This window comes from Carcharhinus amblyrhynchos, unplaced genomic scaffold, assembly GCF_965287045.1.
Source record: "Carcharhinus amblyrhynchos unplaced genomic scaffold, sCarAmb.v2.hapA chromosome_167, whole genome shotgun sequence".
Taxonomy (NCBI): Eukaryota; Metazoa; Chordata; class Chondrichthyes; order Carcharhiniformes; family Carcharhinidae; genus Carcharhinus; species Carcharhinus amblyrhynchos.
This window is the reverse complement of record NW_027649907.1, coordinates 257,501-270,228: the sequence shown is the minus strand read 5'-3', so window position 1 is coordinate 270,228 and position 12,728 is coordinate 257,501. Positions and strand designations below refer to the sequence as shown.

The following is a 12,728-nucleotide window of genomic DNA, read 5'->3' as shown; positions in this document are numbered from 1 at the left end:
TGACCCTCCCACAGTGCGGCGCTCCCTCAGCACTGACGCTGCCACAGTGCAGCGCTCCCTCAGCACTGACCCACCCGCAGTGCGGCCCTCCCTCAGCACTAACCCTCCCGCTGTGCGGCGCTCCCTCAGCACTGATCCTTCCACAGAACGGCACTCCCTCAGCACTGACCCTCCCACAGTGCGGCGCTCCCTCAGCACTGACCCTCCCACAGTGCGACAGTCCCTCAGCGCTGACCCTCCCACAGTGCGGCCCTCCCTCAGCACTGACCCTCCCACAGTGCGGCGCTCCCTCAGCGCTGCGAACCCAACCTCGACCACACTTATTCAGATACACATCAAGATCTCCTCAGAGCCCAGAGTAACTAACATTGTAAAAACACTCACCGCCATGGTGCCCCCTGGGGTCAACAATAGAACCTGGTTGAAACAAAAGATTGAGATAAAACACTGGCCGAACCTGTTCCAGGAACAAACTTATCGGAGAGCCAACTCCCACAGTGCGGCGCTAACTCAGCACCGACCCTCCCACAGTGCGGGGCTCCCTCAGCACTGACCCTCCCACAGTGCGGCGCTAACTCAGCACCGACCCTCCCACAGTGCGGCGCTCCCTCAGCACTGACCCTCCCACAGTGCGGCGCTAACTCAGCACCGACCCTCCCACAGTGCGGCGCTCCCTCAGCACTGACCCTCCCACAGTGCGGCGTTCCCTCAGCACTGACCCTCACACAGTGCGGCGCTCCCTCAGCACTGACCCTCCCACAGTGCGGCGCTCCCTCAGCACTGACCCTCCCACAGTGCAGCAATTTCCGCCTCGAATTTCCTGCCTGATGGCTTCATATTTCCCTCACTCCAGGTGAAAACTTCCCAAGATAGCTTGGTCCCAGTTCCCTCGTGCGAGTGTGAAGGCGACAGAGTTATGATCACTATTCCCCAAATACTCCCCCACAGAGAGATCCGACACTTGTCCAGGTTCATTCTGCAAAGCCAGATCTCCAGAGAGCCCAGAATACGAAACATTGCAAACACACTCACCATCCTTGTGTGTGATATCCTCAGCTTCATCAGCTGGATAAAAAATAGATGGAAATAAAACACTGTTAGACCCAGTTCCCAAAATCCACCCTTCCCTGGGAAGTTATTCCCACAGTGCGGCGCACCCTCAGCACTGACCCTCCCACAGTGCGGCGCTCCCTCAACACTGACCCTCCCACACTGCGGCGCTCCCTCAACACTGACCCTCCCACACTGCGGCGCTCCATCAACACCAACCCTCCCACAGTGCGGCGTTCCCTCAGCACCGACCCTCCCACAGTGCGGCACACCCACAGCACTGGCCATCCCACAGTGCGGCGCTCCGTCAGCATCGGCCCTCCCACAGTGCAGCGCTCCCTCAGCACTGACCCTCCCACAGTGCGGCGCTCCCTCAGCACTGACCCTCCCACAGTGCGGCACTCCCTCAGCACTGACCCTCCCACAGTGCGGCGCTCCCTCAGCTCCGACCCTCCAACAGTGTGGCACTCCCTCAGCACTGACCCTCCCACTGTGCGGCACTCCCTCAGCACTGACCCTCCCACTGTGCGGCGCTCCCTCAGCAATGACCCTCCCACAGTGCGGCGCTCCCTCAGCTCCGACCCTCCCACAGTGCAGCACTCACTCAGCACTGACCCTCCCACAGTGTGGCGCTCCCTCAGCACCGACACTCCCGCAGTGCGGCGCTCCCTCAGCACCGACCCTCCCACAGTGCGGTGCTCCCTCAGCACCGACCCTCCCACAGTGCGGCACTCCCTCAGCACTGACCCTCCCACAGTGCGGCACTCCCTCAGCACCGACCCTCCCACAGTGCGGCGCTCCCTCAGTACTGACCCTCCCACAGTGCGGTGCTCCCTCAGCACTGACCCTCCCACAGTGCGGCGCTCCCTCAGCACTGACCCTCCCACAGTGCGGTGCTCCCTCAGCACTGACCCTCCCACAGTGCGGCGCTCCCTCAGCACTGACCCTCCCACAGTGCTGTGCTCCCTCAGCACTGACCCTCCCACAGTGCGGCGCTCCCTCAGCACTGCCAATCCAATATAATCCACCCGAATTCAGATACACATCAGGATCCACTCAGAGCCCAGAGCAAGAAATATTGCAAAAACACTCACTGAGATGGTGCCCCCTGGCATCAGTGTTCAAACCTGGTGAAAACAAAAGATTGAACTAAAACATTGTTAGAACATGTGCCAGGTATGACCAAATCCTGGAGACAAATTCCCACAGTGCGGCGCTCCCTCAGCACTGACCCTCCCACCGTGCGGCGCTCCCTCAGCACTGACCCTCCCACAGTGCGGTGCTCCCTCAGCACTGACCCTCCCACAGTGCGGCGCTCCCTCAGCATTGACCCTCCCACAGTGCGGTGCTCCCTTAGCACTGACCCTCCCACAGTGCGGCGCTCCCTCAGCACTGACCCTTCCACAGTGCGGTGCTCCCTCAGCACTGACCCTCTCACAGTGCGGTGCTCCCTCAGCACTGACCGTCCCACAGTGCGGTGCTCCCTCAGCACTGTGTCACCCACAGTGCGGCGCTCCCTCAGCACTGACCCTCCCACAGTAGGGCGCTCCCTCAGCACTGACCCTCCCACTGTAGGGCGCTCCCTCAGCACTGACCGTCCCACTGTGCGGTGCTCCCTCAGCACTGACCCTCCCACAGTGCAGCGCTCCCTCAGCACTGAGTCACCCACAGTGCGGCGCTCCCTCAGCACTGACCCTCCCACAGTAGGGCGCTCCCTCAGCACTGACCCTCCCACTGTGCGGTGCTCCCTCAGCACTGACCCTCCCACAGTGCGGCGCTCCCTCAGCACTGGCCCTCCCAGAGTGCGGTGCTCCCTAAGCACTAACCCTCCCACAGTGCGGCGCTCCCTCAGCACTGACCCTCCCACAGTGCGGCGCTCCCTCAGCACTGACCCTCCCACAGTGCGGCGCTCCCTCAACACTGACCCTCCCACAGTGCGGTGCTCCCTAAGCACTAACCCTCCCACAGTGCGGCGCTCCCTCAGCACTGACCCTTCCACAGTGCGGCGCTCCCTCAGCACCGACCCTCCCAAAGTGCGGCGCTCCCTCAGCACTGACCATCCCACAGTGCGGCGCTCCCTCAGCACTGACCCTCTCACAGTGCGGCGCTCCCTCAGCACTGACCCTCCCACAGTGCGGTGCTCCCTTAGCACAAACCCTCCCACAGTGCGGAGCTCCCTCAGCACTGACCCTCCCAATGTGCGGCGCTCCCTCTGCACTGACCCTCCCACAGTGCGGCGCTCCCTCAGCACTGACCCTCCCACAGTGCGGCGCTCCCTCAGCACTGACCCTCCCACAGTGCGGTGCTCCCTTAGCACTGACCCTCCCACAGTGCGGCGCTCCCTCAGCACTGACCCTTCCACAGTGCGGTGCTCCCTCAGCACTGACCCTCCCACAGTTGGGCGCTCCCTCAGCACTGACCCTCCCACAGTGCGGCGCTCCCTCAGCACTGACTCTCCCACAGTACGGCGCTCCCTCAGCACTGACCCTCCCACTGTGCGGTGCTCCCTCAGCACTGACCCTCCCACAGTGCAGCGCTCCCTCAGCACTGACCCTCCCACAGTGCGGCACTCCCTCAGCACTGACCCTCCCACAGTGCGGCGCTCCCTCAGCACTGACCCTCCCACAGTGCGGCGCTCCCTCAGCACTGACCCTCCCACAGTGCGGCGCTCCCTCAGCACAGACCCTCCCACAGTGCAGTGCTCCCTCAGCACTGACCCTCCCACAGTGCAGTGCTCCCTCAGCACTGACCCTCGCGCAGTGCGGCGCTCCCTCTGCACCGACCCTCTCACAGTGCGGCACTCCCTCAGCATGGACCCTCTCACGGTGCGGTGCTCCCTCAGCACTGACCCTCCCACAGTGCGGCACTCCCTCAACACTGACCCTCCCACAGTGAGGTGCTCCCTCACCACTGACCCTCACACCGTGCGGCGCTCCCTCAGCACTGACCCTCCCACAGTGCGGCAATCCGTCAGCACTGACCCTCCCACAGTGCGGCGCTCCCTCAGCACTGACACTCACACAGTGCGGCGATCCCTCTGCACTGACCCTCCAACAGTGCAGCACTCCCTCAGCACTGACCCTCCCACAGTGCGGTGCTCCCTCAGCACTGACCCTCCCACAGTGCAACGCTCCCTCAGCACTGACCCTACCACAGTGCGGCGGTCCCTCAGCACTGACCCACCCACAGTGCGGCGCTCCCTCAGCACTGACCCTCCCACAGTGCGGTGCTCCCTAAGCACTGACCATCCCACAGTGCGGCGCTCCCTCAGCACTGACCCTCCCAGAGTGCGGTGCTCCCTAAGCACTAACCCTCCCACAGTGCGGCGCTCCCTCAGCACTGACCCTCCCACAGTGCGGCGCTCCCTCAGCACTGACCCTCCCACAGTGCGGCGCTCCCTCAGCACTGACCCTCCCACAGTGCGGCGCTCCCTCAGCACTGACCCTCCCACAGTGCGGCGCTCCCTCAGCACAGACCCTCCCACAGTGCAGTGCTCCCTCAGCACTGACCCTCCCACAGTGCAGTGCTCCCTCAGCACTGACCCTCCCACAGTGCGGCGCTCCCTCTGCACCGACCCTCTCACAGTGCGGTGCTCCCTCAGCACTGACCATCCCACAGTGTGGCACTCCCTCAGCACTGACCCTCCCACAGTGCGGCACTCCCTCAGCACTGACCCTCCCACAGTGCGGCACTCCCTCAGCACTGACCCTCCCACAGTGCAGTGCTCCCTCAGCACTGACCCTCCCACAGTGCAGTGCTCCCTCAGCACTGACCCTCCCACAGTGCGGCGCTCCCTCTGCACCGACCCTCTCACAGTGCGGTGCTCCCTCAGCACTGACCATCCCACAGTGTGGCACTCCCTCAGCACTGACACTCCCACAGTGCGGCGCTCCCTCAGCACTGACCCTCCACAGTGAGGCGCTCCCTCAGCACTGACCCTCCCACAGTGAGGCGCTCCCTCAGCACTGACTCTCCCACAGTGCGGTGCTCCCTCAGCACTGACCCTCCCACAGTGCGGTGCTCCCTCAGCACTGACCCTCCCACAGTGCGGTGCTCCCTCAGCACTGACCCTCCCACAGTGAGGCGCTCCCTCAGCATTGACCCTCCCACAGTGAGGCGCTCCCTCAGCATTGACCCTCCCACAGTGTGGCGCTCCCTCAGCACTGCGAATCCAACATAAACCACCCTTATTCAGACACACATCAAGATCTCCTCAGAGCCCAGAATAACTAACATCGTAAAAACACTCTCCGACATGGTGCCCCGTGGGCTCAATCGTGGAACCTGGTTAAAACAAAAGATTGACGTAAAACATTGTTAGAACCTGTTCCAGGAACAAACTTATCCTGTAGACAAACTCCCACAGTGCGGAACTCACTCAGCACTGACCCTCCCACGTGCGGCACTCCCTCAGCACTGACCCTCCCACAGTGCGGCACTCCCTCAGCACTGACCCTCCCACAGTGCGGTGCTCCCTCAGCTCTGACCCTCCCAGAGTGCGGCACTCCCTCAGCACTGACCCTCCCACAGTGCGGCACTCCCTCAGCACTAACCCTCCTATTGTGCGGCGCTCCCTCAGCACTGACCCTCCCACAGTGCGGCGCTCCCTCAGCACTGACCCTCCCACAGTGCGGTGCTCCCTCAGCACTGACCCTCCCACAGTGCGGTGCTCCCTCAGCACTGACCCTCCCACAGTGCGGCGCTCCCTCAGCACTGACACTCCCACAGTGCGGTGCTCCCTCAGCACCGAACCTCCCACAGTGCGTCAGTCCCTCAGCACTGACCCTCCCACAGTGCGGCGCTCCCTCAGCACTGACCCTCCCACAGTGCGGCGCTCCCTCTGCACCAACCCTCCCACAGTGCGGCACTCCCTCAGCACTGACCCTCCCACAGTGCGGCGCTCCCTCAGCACTGACCCTCCCACAGTGCGGCGCTCCCTCAGCACTGACCCTCCCACAGTGCGGCACTCCCTCAGCACTGACCCTCCCACAGTGCGGCACTTCCTCAGCACTAACCCTCCTATTGTGCGGAGCTCCCTCAGCACTGACCCTCCCACAGTGCGGCGCTCCCTCAGCAATGACCCTCCCACAGTGCGGTGCTCCCTCAGCACTGACCCTCCCACAGTGCGGTGCTCCCTCAGCACTGACCCTCCCACAGTGCGGTGCTCCCTCAGCACTGACCCTCCCACAGTGAGGCGCTCCCTCAGCACTGACCCTCCCACAGTGAGGCACACCCTCAGCACTGCGAATCCAACATAAACCACCCTTATTCAGATACACATCAAGATCTCCTCAGAGCCCAGAGTAACTAACATCGTAAAAACACTCACCGACATGGTGCCCCCTGGGCTCAATCGTGGAACCTGGTTAAAACAACAGATTGAAATAAAACATTGTTAGAACCTGTTCCAGGAACAAACTTATCCTGTAGAAAACTCCCATAGTGCGGCACTCAGTCAGCACCGACCCTCCCACAGTGCGGCGCTCCCTCAGCACAGACCCTCCCACAGTGCAGTGCTCCCTCAGCACTGACCCTCCCACAGTGCGGCGCTCCCTCAGCACTGACCCTCGCGCAGTGCGGCACTCCCTCAGCACCGACCCTGCCACAGTCCGGCTCTCACTCAGCACCGACCCTCCCACAGTGCGGCGCTCCCTCAGCACCGACCCTCCCACAGTGCGGGGCTCCGTCAGCACTGACCCTCCCACAGTGCGGGGCTCCCTCAGCACCGACCCTCCCACAGTGCGGTGCTCCCTCAGCACTGACCCTCCCACAGTGCGGCTCTCCCTCAGCACCGACCCTCCCACAGTGCAGAGCACCCTCAGCACCGACCCTCCCACAGTGCGGCGCTCCCTCAGCACTGACCCTCCCACAGTGCGGTGCTCCCTCTGCACTAACCCTCCAACAGTGCGACTGCCCCTCAGCACTCACCCTCCAACAGTGCGACTGTCCCTCAGCACTGACCCTCCCACAGTGCGGCGCTCCCTCAGCACTGACCCTCCCAAAGTGAGGCGCTCCCTCAGCACTGCGAATCCAACATGAACCACCCTTATTCAGATACACATCAAGATCTCCACAGAGCCCCGAGGAACTAACATCGTAAAAACACTCACCGACATGGTGCCCCCTGGGCTCAACGATAACACCTGCTGAAAACACAAGATTGAAATAAAACACTGGCCGAACCTTTTCCAGAAACACATTTATCCTGGAGACAAACTCCCACAGTGCAGCTCTCCCTCAGCACCGACCCACTCACAGTGCGGCGCTCCCACAGCACGCACCCTCCCACAGTGCGGCGCTCCCTCAACACTGACCCTCCCACAGTGCGGCGCTCCCTCAGCACTGACCCTCCCACAGTGCGGCGCTCCCTCAGCACTGACCCTCCCACAGTGCGGCGCTCCCTCAGCACTGACCCTCCCACAGTGCGGCGCTCCCTCAGCACTGACCCTCCCACAGTGCGGCGCTCCCTCAGCACTGACCCTCCCACAGTGCGGCGCTCCCTCAGCACTGACCCTCCCACAGTGCGGCGCTCCCTCAGCACTGTCCTTCCCACAGTGCGGTGCTCCCTCAGCACCGATCGTCCCACAGTGCAGCGCTCCCTCAACACTGACCCTCCCACAATGCGGCGCTCCCTCGGTACCGACCCTCCCACAGTGCTGTTCTCCCTCAGCACTGGCCCGCCCACAGTGCGACTCACCCACACATGGATTGAGGTGTGATAATGCTCCAATCAAACAGAGCAACATCAAACGGACCCGGAAAATCCTGCAGGAATAAAAGACAGAAAATATCTATTCCCAAATAAACAATGTCTTTGCGAAGAAGGAACACTGTCCCCATCAAACACTCCCAGGACAGGTACAGCACGGGGTTAGATACAGAGTAAAGCTCCCTCTACACTGTCCCCCCATCAAACTCTCCCAGGACAGGTACAGCACGGGGTTAGATACAGAGTAAATCTCTCTCTACACTGTCCCCCCATCAAACACTCCCAGGACAGGTACAGCACGGGGTTAGATACAGAGTAAAGCTCCTTCTACACAGTCCCCCATCAAACACTCCCAGGACAGGTACAGCACGGAGTTAGATACAGAGTAAAGCTCCCTCTACACTGTCCCACCCATCAAAACTCCCAGGACAGGGAGAGCATGGGGTTAGATACAGTGTAAAGCTCCCTCTACACTGTCCCCCCCATCAAACACTCCCAGGACAGGTACAGCACGGGGTTAGATACAGATTAAAGCTCCCTCTACACTGTCCCCCCATCAAACACTCCCAGGACAGGGACAGCACGGGGTTAGATACAGATTAAAGCTCCCTCTACACTGTCCCCCCATCAAACACTCCCAGGACAGGGACAGCACGGGGTTAGATACAGAGTAAAGCTCCCTCTACACTGTCCCCCCATCAAACACTCCCAGGACAGGTCCAGCACGGGGTTAGATGCAGAGTAAATCTCCCTCTACACTGTCCCCCCATCAAATACTCCCAGGACAGGTACAGCATGGGGTTAGATACAGAGTGAAGCTCCCTCTACACTGTCCCCGCATCAAACACTCCCAGGACAGGTACAGCACGGGGTTAGATACAGAGTAAAGCTCCCTCTACGCTGTCCCCCCATCAATCTCTCCCAGGACAGGGACAGCACGGGGTTAGATACAGAGTAAAGCTCCCTCTACACTGTCCCCGCATCAAACACTCCCAGGACAGGTACAGCACGGGGTTAGATACAGAGTAAAGCTCCCTCTACACTGTCCCCCCATCAATCTCTCCCAGGACAGGGACAGCACGGGGTTAGATACAGAGTAAAGCTCCCTCTACACTGTCCCCCATCAAACACTCCCAGGACAGGTACAGCACGGGGTTAGATACAGAGTAAATCTCCCTCTACACTGTCCCCCATCAAACACTCCCAGGACAGGTACAGCACGGGGTTAGATACAGAGTAAAGCTCCCTCTACACTGTCCCCCCATCAAACACTCCCAGGACAGGTACAGCACGGGGTTAGATACAGAGTAAATCTCCCCTTGCCCGGGGTTCTCACCCCATGTTGAGACTGTGTCTGGGCGTCCGCGGGCAATCGGAGGTGTTCTTGGAGGAGACGGGTGTCCGCTGGGCTCGGTGCTTTGCAATTGCTCTCTCTGCGCAGATCCCGCCGCTTTTCACCCTCTCTCCCTCTTGTGTCCCCTCCCCACTGCCCAGATCTGGAACTTTCCATTGAGTTAGTGACTGCAGAGTCAGTGACTGGCCAGTCTCCTCCACGCCCCTCGCCGCCCTCCTCCAATCTCTTTCCCGTCTCCAGCCCTCCCCTTCCCGCATCTGCCATCCCTTATCTCCCGAACCTTCCCCCACTGAACTCACCAGAGGCAAACAGTTCAGTATCGACAGATGAGTCTGCAAAATCGGGGAGCAGTTGCTAAGGCGCTCGGGTAGAGTTTTTTTTTTAACCTTACTATAAATTAGAGCGGTGAGGAATCCCGATACTCTACATAAGTAGAGTGTCCCACCCTCCCCCCTCCTCTAACCTCAAAAAAAGAGAGAGAGAGAGAGAGAGGCTCTGACTGAGAGCAGGGAAGTTTGTTTTTGTTTTGGAGTGTGCTGTAAGGGCTTTGGTTCACAGGGCCACAGAGATAAGGCTGAGGCAAGGTTAGTTATCAGTTTTTTTTTAACTTTTTCCTCTGGGTTCCTGAAAAGGGGCAAGTCCGGGTGTGAGGCCAGTGTGTTGCTGCCACTGCAACACGTGGGAGGTCTTGGAGGCTCCTGGTCCCCCAGACACCCACACCTGTGCTCGGTGTGTGGAGTTCCAGTCCCTACGGAACCAGGTTAAGGAGCTGCGAAGGCAGCTCGAGGACCCTCGGCTCATTAGAGAGAGAACCAGGGGATAATTGACGGGAGCGACCGGCAAGCGGTCACACCCGGGGGGCAACGGGAAGAAGGCACGTGGGTAACTATCAGGGAGGGGAAACCTCAGGTGGTGGAGAGCACGCCGGTGGATGTCCCCCCTTCAAAATAAGTACTCCTGCCTGAGTACTACTGGGGGTGGGGACAGCTCACCCGAGGTGGGTAGCAGTGGCCAGCTCTCTGGAGCTGAGCCAGTCTGTCAAAAAACTTGTAGCCAAACAGGCAATCTAAAATGGCATTTTGTAAAGCACTCTGGGACAATTGGGCAAGAAACTAAAGCGACAGGCTGCAGTTTAAAGACAGACAAACAGGCTGCAACCCTGATGAGTGAATATACAGGATACGGGCCATCTCCAGGATGAAAGAGACTTTCTGGTCACACTGGGTTGTGTGCCAGAGATAAAGACACCGTGAATCCATATATAGGAGGAAGGTATGTGACCTCTGTGCCTCTAACACCTACAGACACGGCCCCCGGGGACGCACCCAGAGATCGGTGTGGTCGCACCTGATTGGACTCTTATCGATCAGGGTGATCAAGTCCTGATCGATTGATTGGCGACGGACAAAAAAAGGGGGTGAAACCAAACGGGGGATAAAGGGTGCGGCACATCCAGGAATCTCTCTCTCTCTGACCCCCACGGACAAGCTACAACGACAGAGAGACCCCACACCTGAGAAGGGAGGAAAGGGAGAAGATCAGAGCCAGGGGACCACACCAGACTAAAGGACCAGACCACGCAGACAACTACCCAGACCAGTGCAGAGATAAAGGCCACTATCTGTTTGGGGACTTGTCACTCAGGCAAAGCTCAGTCAAGGTCTTGTATTGGACTTGAATTCTAATATTTTCTGTAAGATAACTTATTGTTGGTGGGGTGGGTGATTATTGATTGTGTGGGTTTAAATAAATATTGTTTGTACTCATAAGACGTCCACTCAAAGTTATTTGTCCACCGTATAAGGGTTAAAACAGGCTGATTTTTACAACATTTGGCGTCCCTGGGTGGGCATCGATAAGAAGTAACTTTGTTGCTCCGATATCGAACCCCACAGACTTTATATTGAACGGTTATTTAAAACTCAGAGCCAACAGGTGTGAACTCCTTATTCAACAAATAACTGCTTTCGGGGAAATTGTTTATTGTGCGTGTATTGTTACTAACAAGGAGGATAGGGTAAACTCTGTAGGTTTGTATTAGAACGCAGAGGGATTAGGACCGGGACATAGCGTTAAGCCGTACCCCGCAGTCCGATCGCCTCCCTACCCCTTGTCGATAAATATAGAATGGCAGGAAACAGTATAGAGACAGAGAAGTGTCCCATATGGGAAAAAATAATCAGGGAATATATTAAGAAGAAAAAGTGGCCCCTCTGGGCAGAATCTTGTGCTAATGCTGAGATAGGACTGGGATCCCAAGGGCAGATTCTGAAGTGAGGCTAGTCAAGGGGAAGAGTGATCTCTATTGTCGACCATGAGGCAAGGCTCAAACCCAACTCTGGAGTAGAGAGGGGTGTTCATCATACTCTTGGTACTAACTGACTTAGAGGGACTGATTGCTAAATTAGTAGGCACTGCACCCTTTCACTCACTTCTGGTTCTCCTGGGACTATGCCTAGAGAAATACGTAGAATATTATAGTGAGTTTTTGGATCTGGGATCCAGGAGTCAGATGTTTTAATGAGAGAAACAGCGATAAAAGAAAATGTTTGTTGAAACTGAGTAACGTTATTGTGATTATTAGTTTAGAAGAGTTACAGAGTGAGAAGTCAGAGAAAATTAAGTTAAAAGAGGAGTTAGAAATTGAGAGTTAGTTGAGAAGTTAAGAGAAGAAATAAGTAATAAAGGGAACAGGGATAGCCCGGGAAATTACCGACCGGTGAGTCTGACCTCAGTGGTTGGTAAGCTGATGGAGAGGCTTCTGAGGGACAAGATCTACGAGCATTTGGAGAGGTTTGACATGATCAGGAATAGTCAGCATGGATTTGTCAAGGGCAGGTCGTGCCTTACGAGTCTAGTTGAGTTCTTCGATAATGTGACAGAACACATTGACAAAGGAAGAGCGGTGGATGTGGTTTACATGGACTTCAGCAAGGGGTTTGATAAGGGCCCCCATGCAAGACTTCTTGAGAAGGTGAGAGGGCATGGGATCCAAGGGGCTTTGGCCTTGTGGATCCAGGACTGGCTTGCCTGCAGAAGGCAGAGAGTGGTTGTGGATGGGTCTTTTTCTGAATGGAGGTCAGTCACCAGCGGAGTGCCCCAGGGATCTGTTCTAGGACCCTTGCTGTTTGTCATTTTCATAAATGACCTGGATGAGGAAGTGGAGGGATGGGTTAGTAAGTTCGCCGATGACATGAAGGTCGGTGGTGTTGTGGATGGTCTGGAAGGATGTCAGAAGTTGCAGCGGGACATAAATAGGATGCAGGACTGGGCGGAGAAGTGGCAGATGGACTTCAACGCGGATAAACGTGTAGTGGTCCATTTTGGCAGGACCAATGGGATGAACGAGTACACTATCAAGGGCAGGAGTCTTAGCAGTGTTGAAGAGCAGAAGGATCTTGGGGTCCGGGTCCACAGGACTCTTAAATCGGCCTCGCAGGTGGAGGATGTGGTCAAGAAGGTGTATGGTGTACTGGACTTCATTAATCGAGGGATTGAGTTTCGGAGTCGTGAGGTAATGCTGCAACTTTATAAGACCCTTGTCAGGCCCCACTTGGAGTACTGTGCACAGTTCTGGTCGCCTCACTATAGGAAGGATGTGGAAGCTATTGAGAG

The 12,728-nt window shown here is 58.0% G+C and overlaps 1 protein-coding gene across 1 annotated transcript in view; it reads right to left on the bottom strand.

The window, feature by feature from the left end:
- LOC145338768 (haptoglobin-like) overlaps positions 1-12,728 on the bottom strand; it is an 82,585-nt gene that overhangs the window by 37,537 nt on the left and 32,320 nt on the right. The window contains exon 4 of the mRNA XM_080183156.1: positions 1,033-1,065. Within this exon, the coding sequence (XP_080039282.1) occupies positions 1,033-1,065 (33 nt within the window). The remainder of the gene's footprint in view (positions 1-1,032; positions 1,066-12,728) is intronic.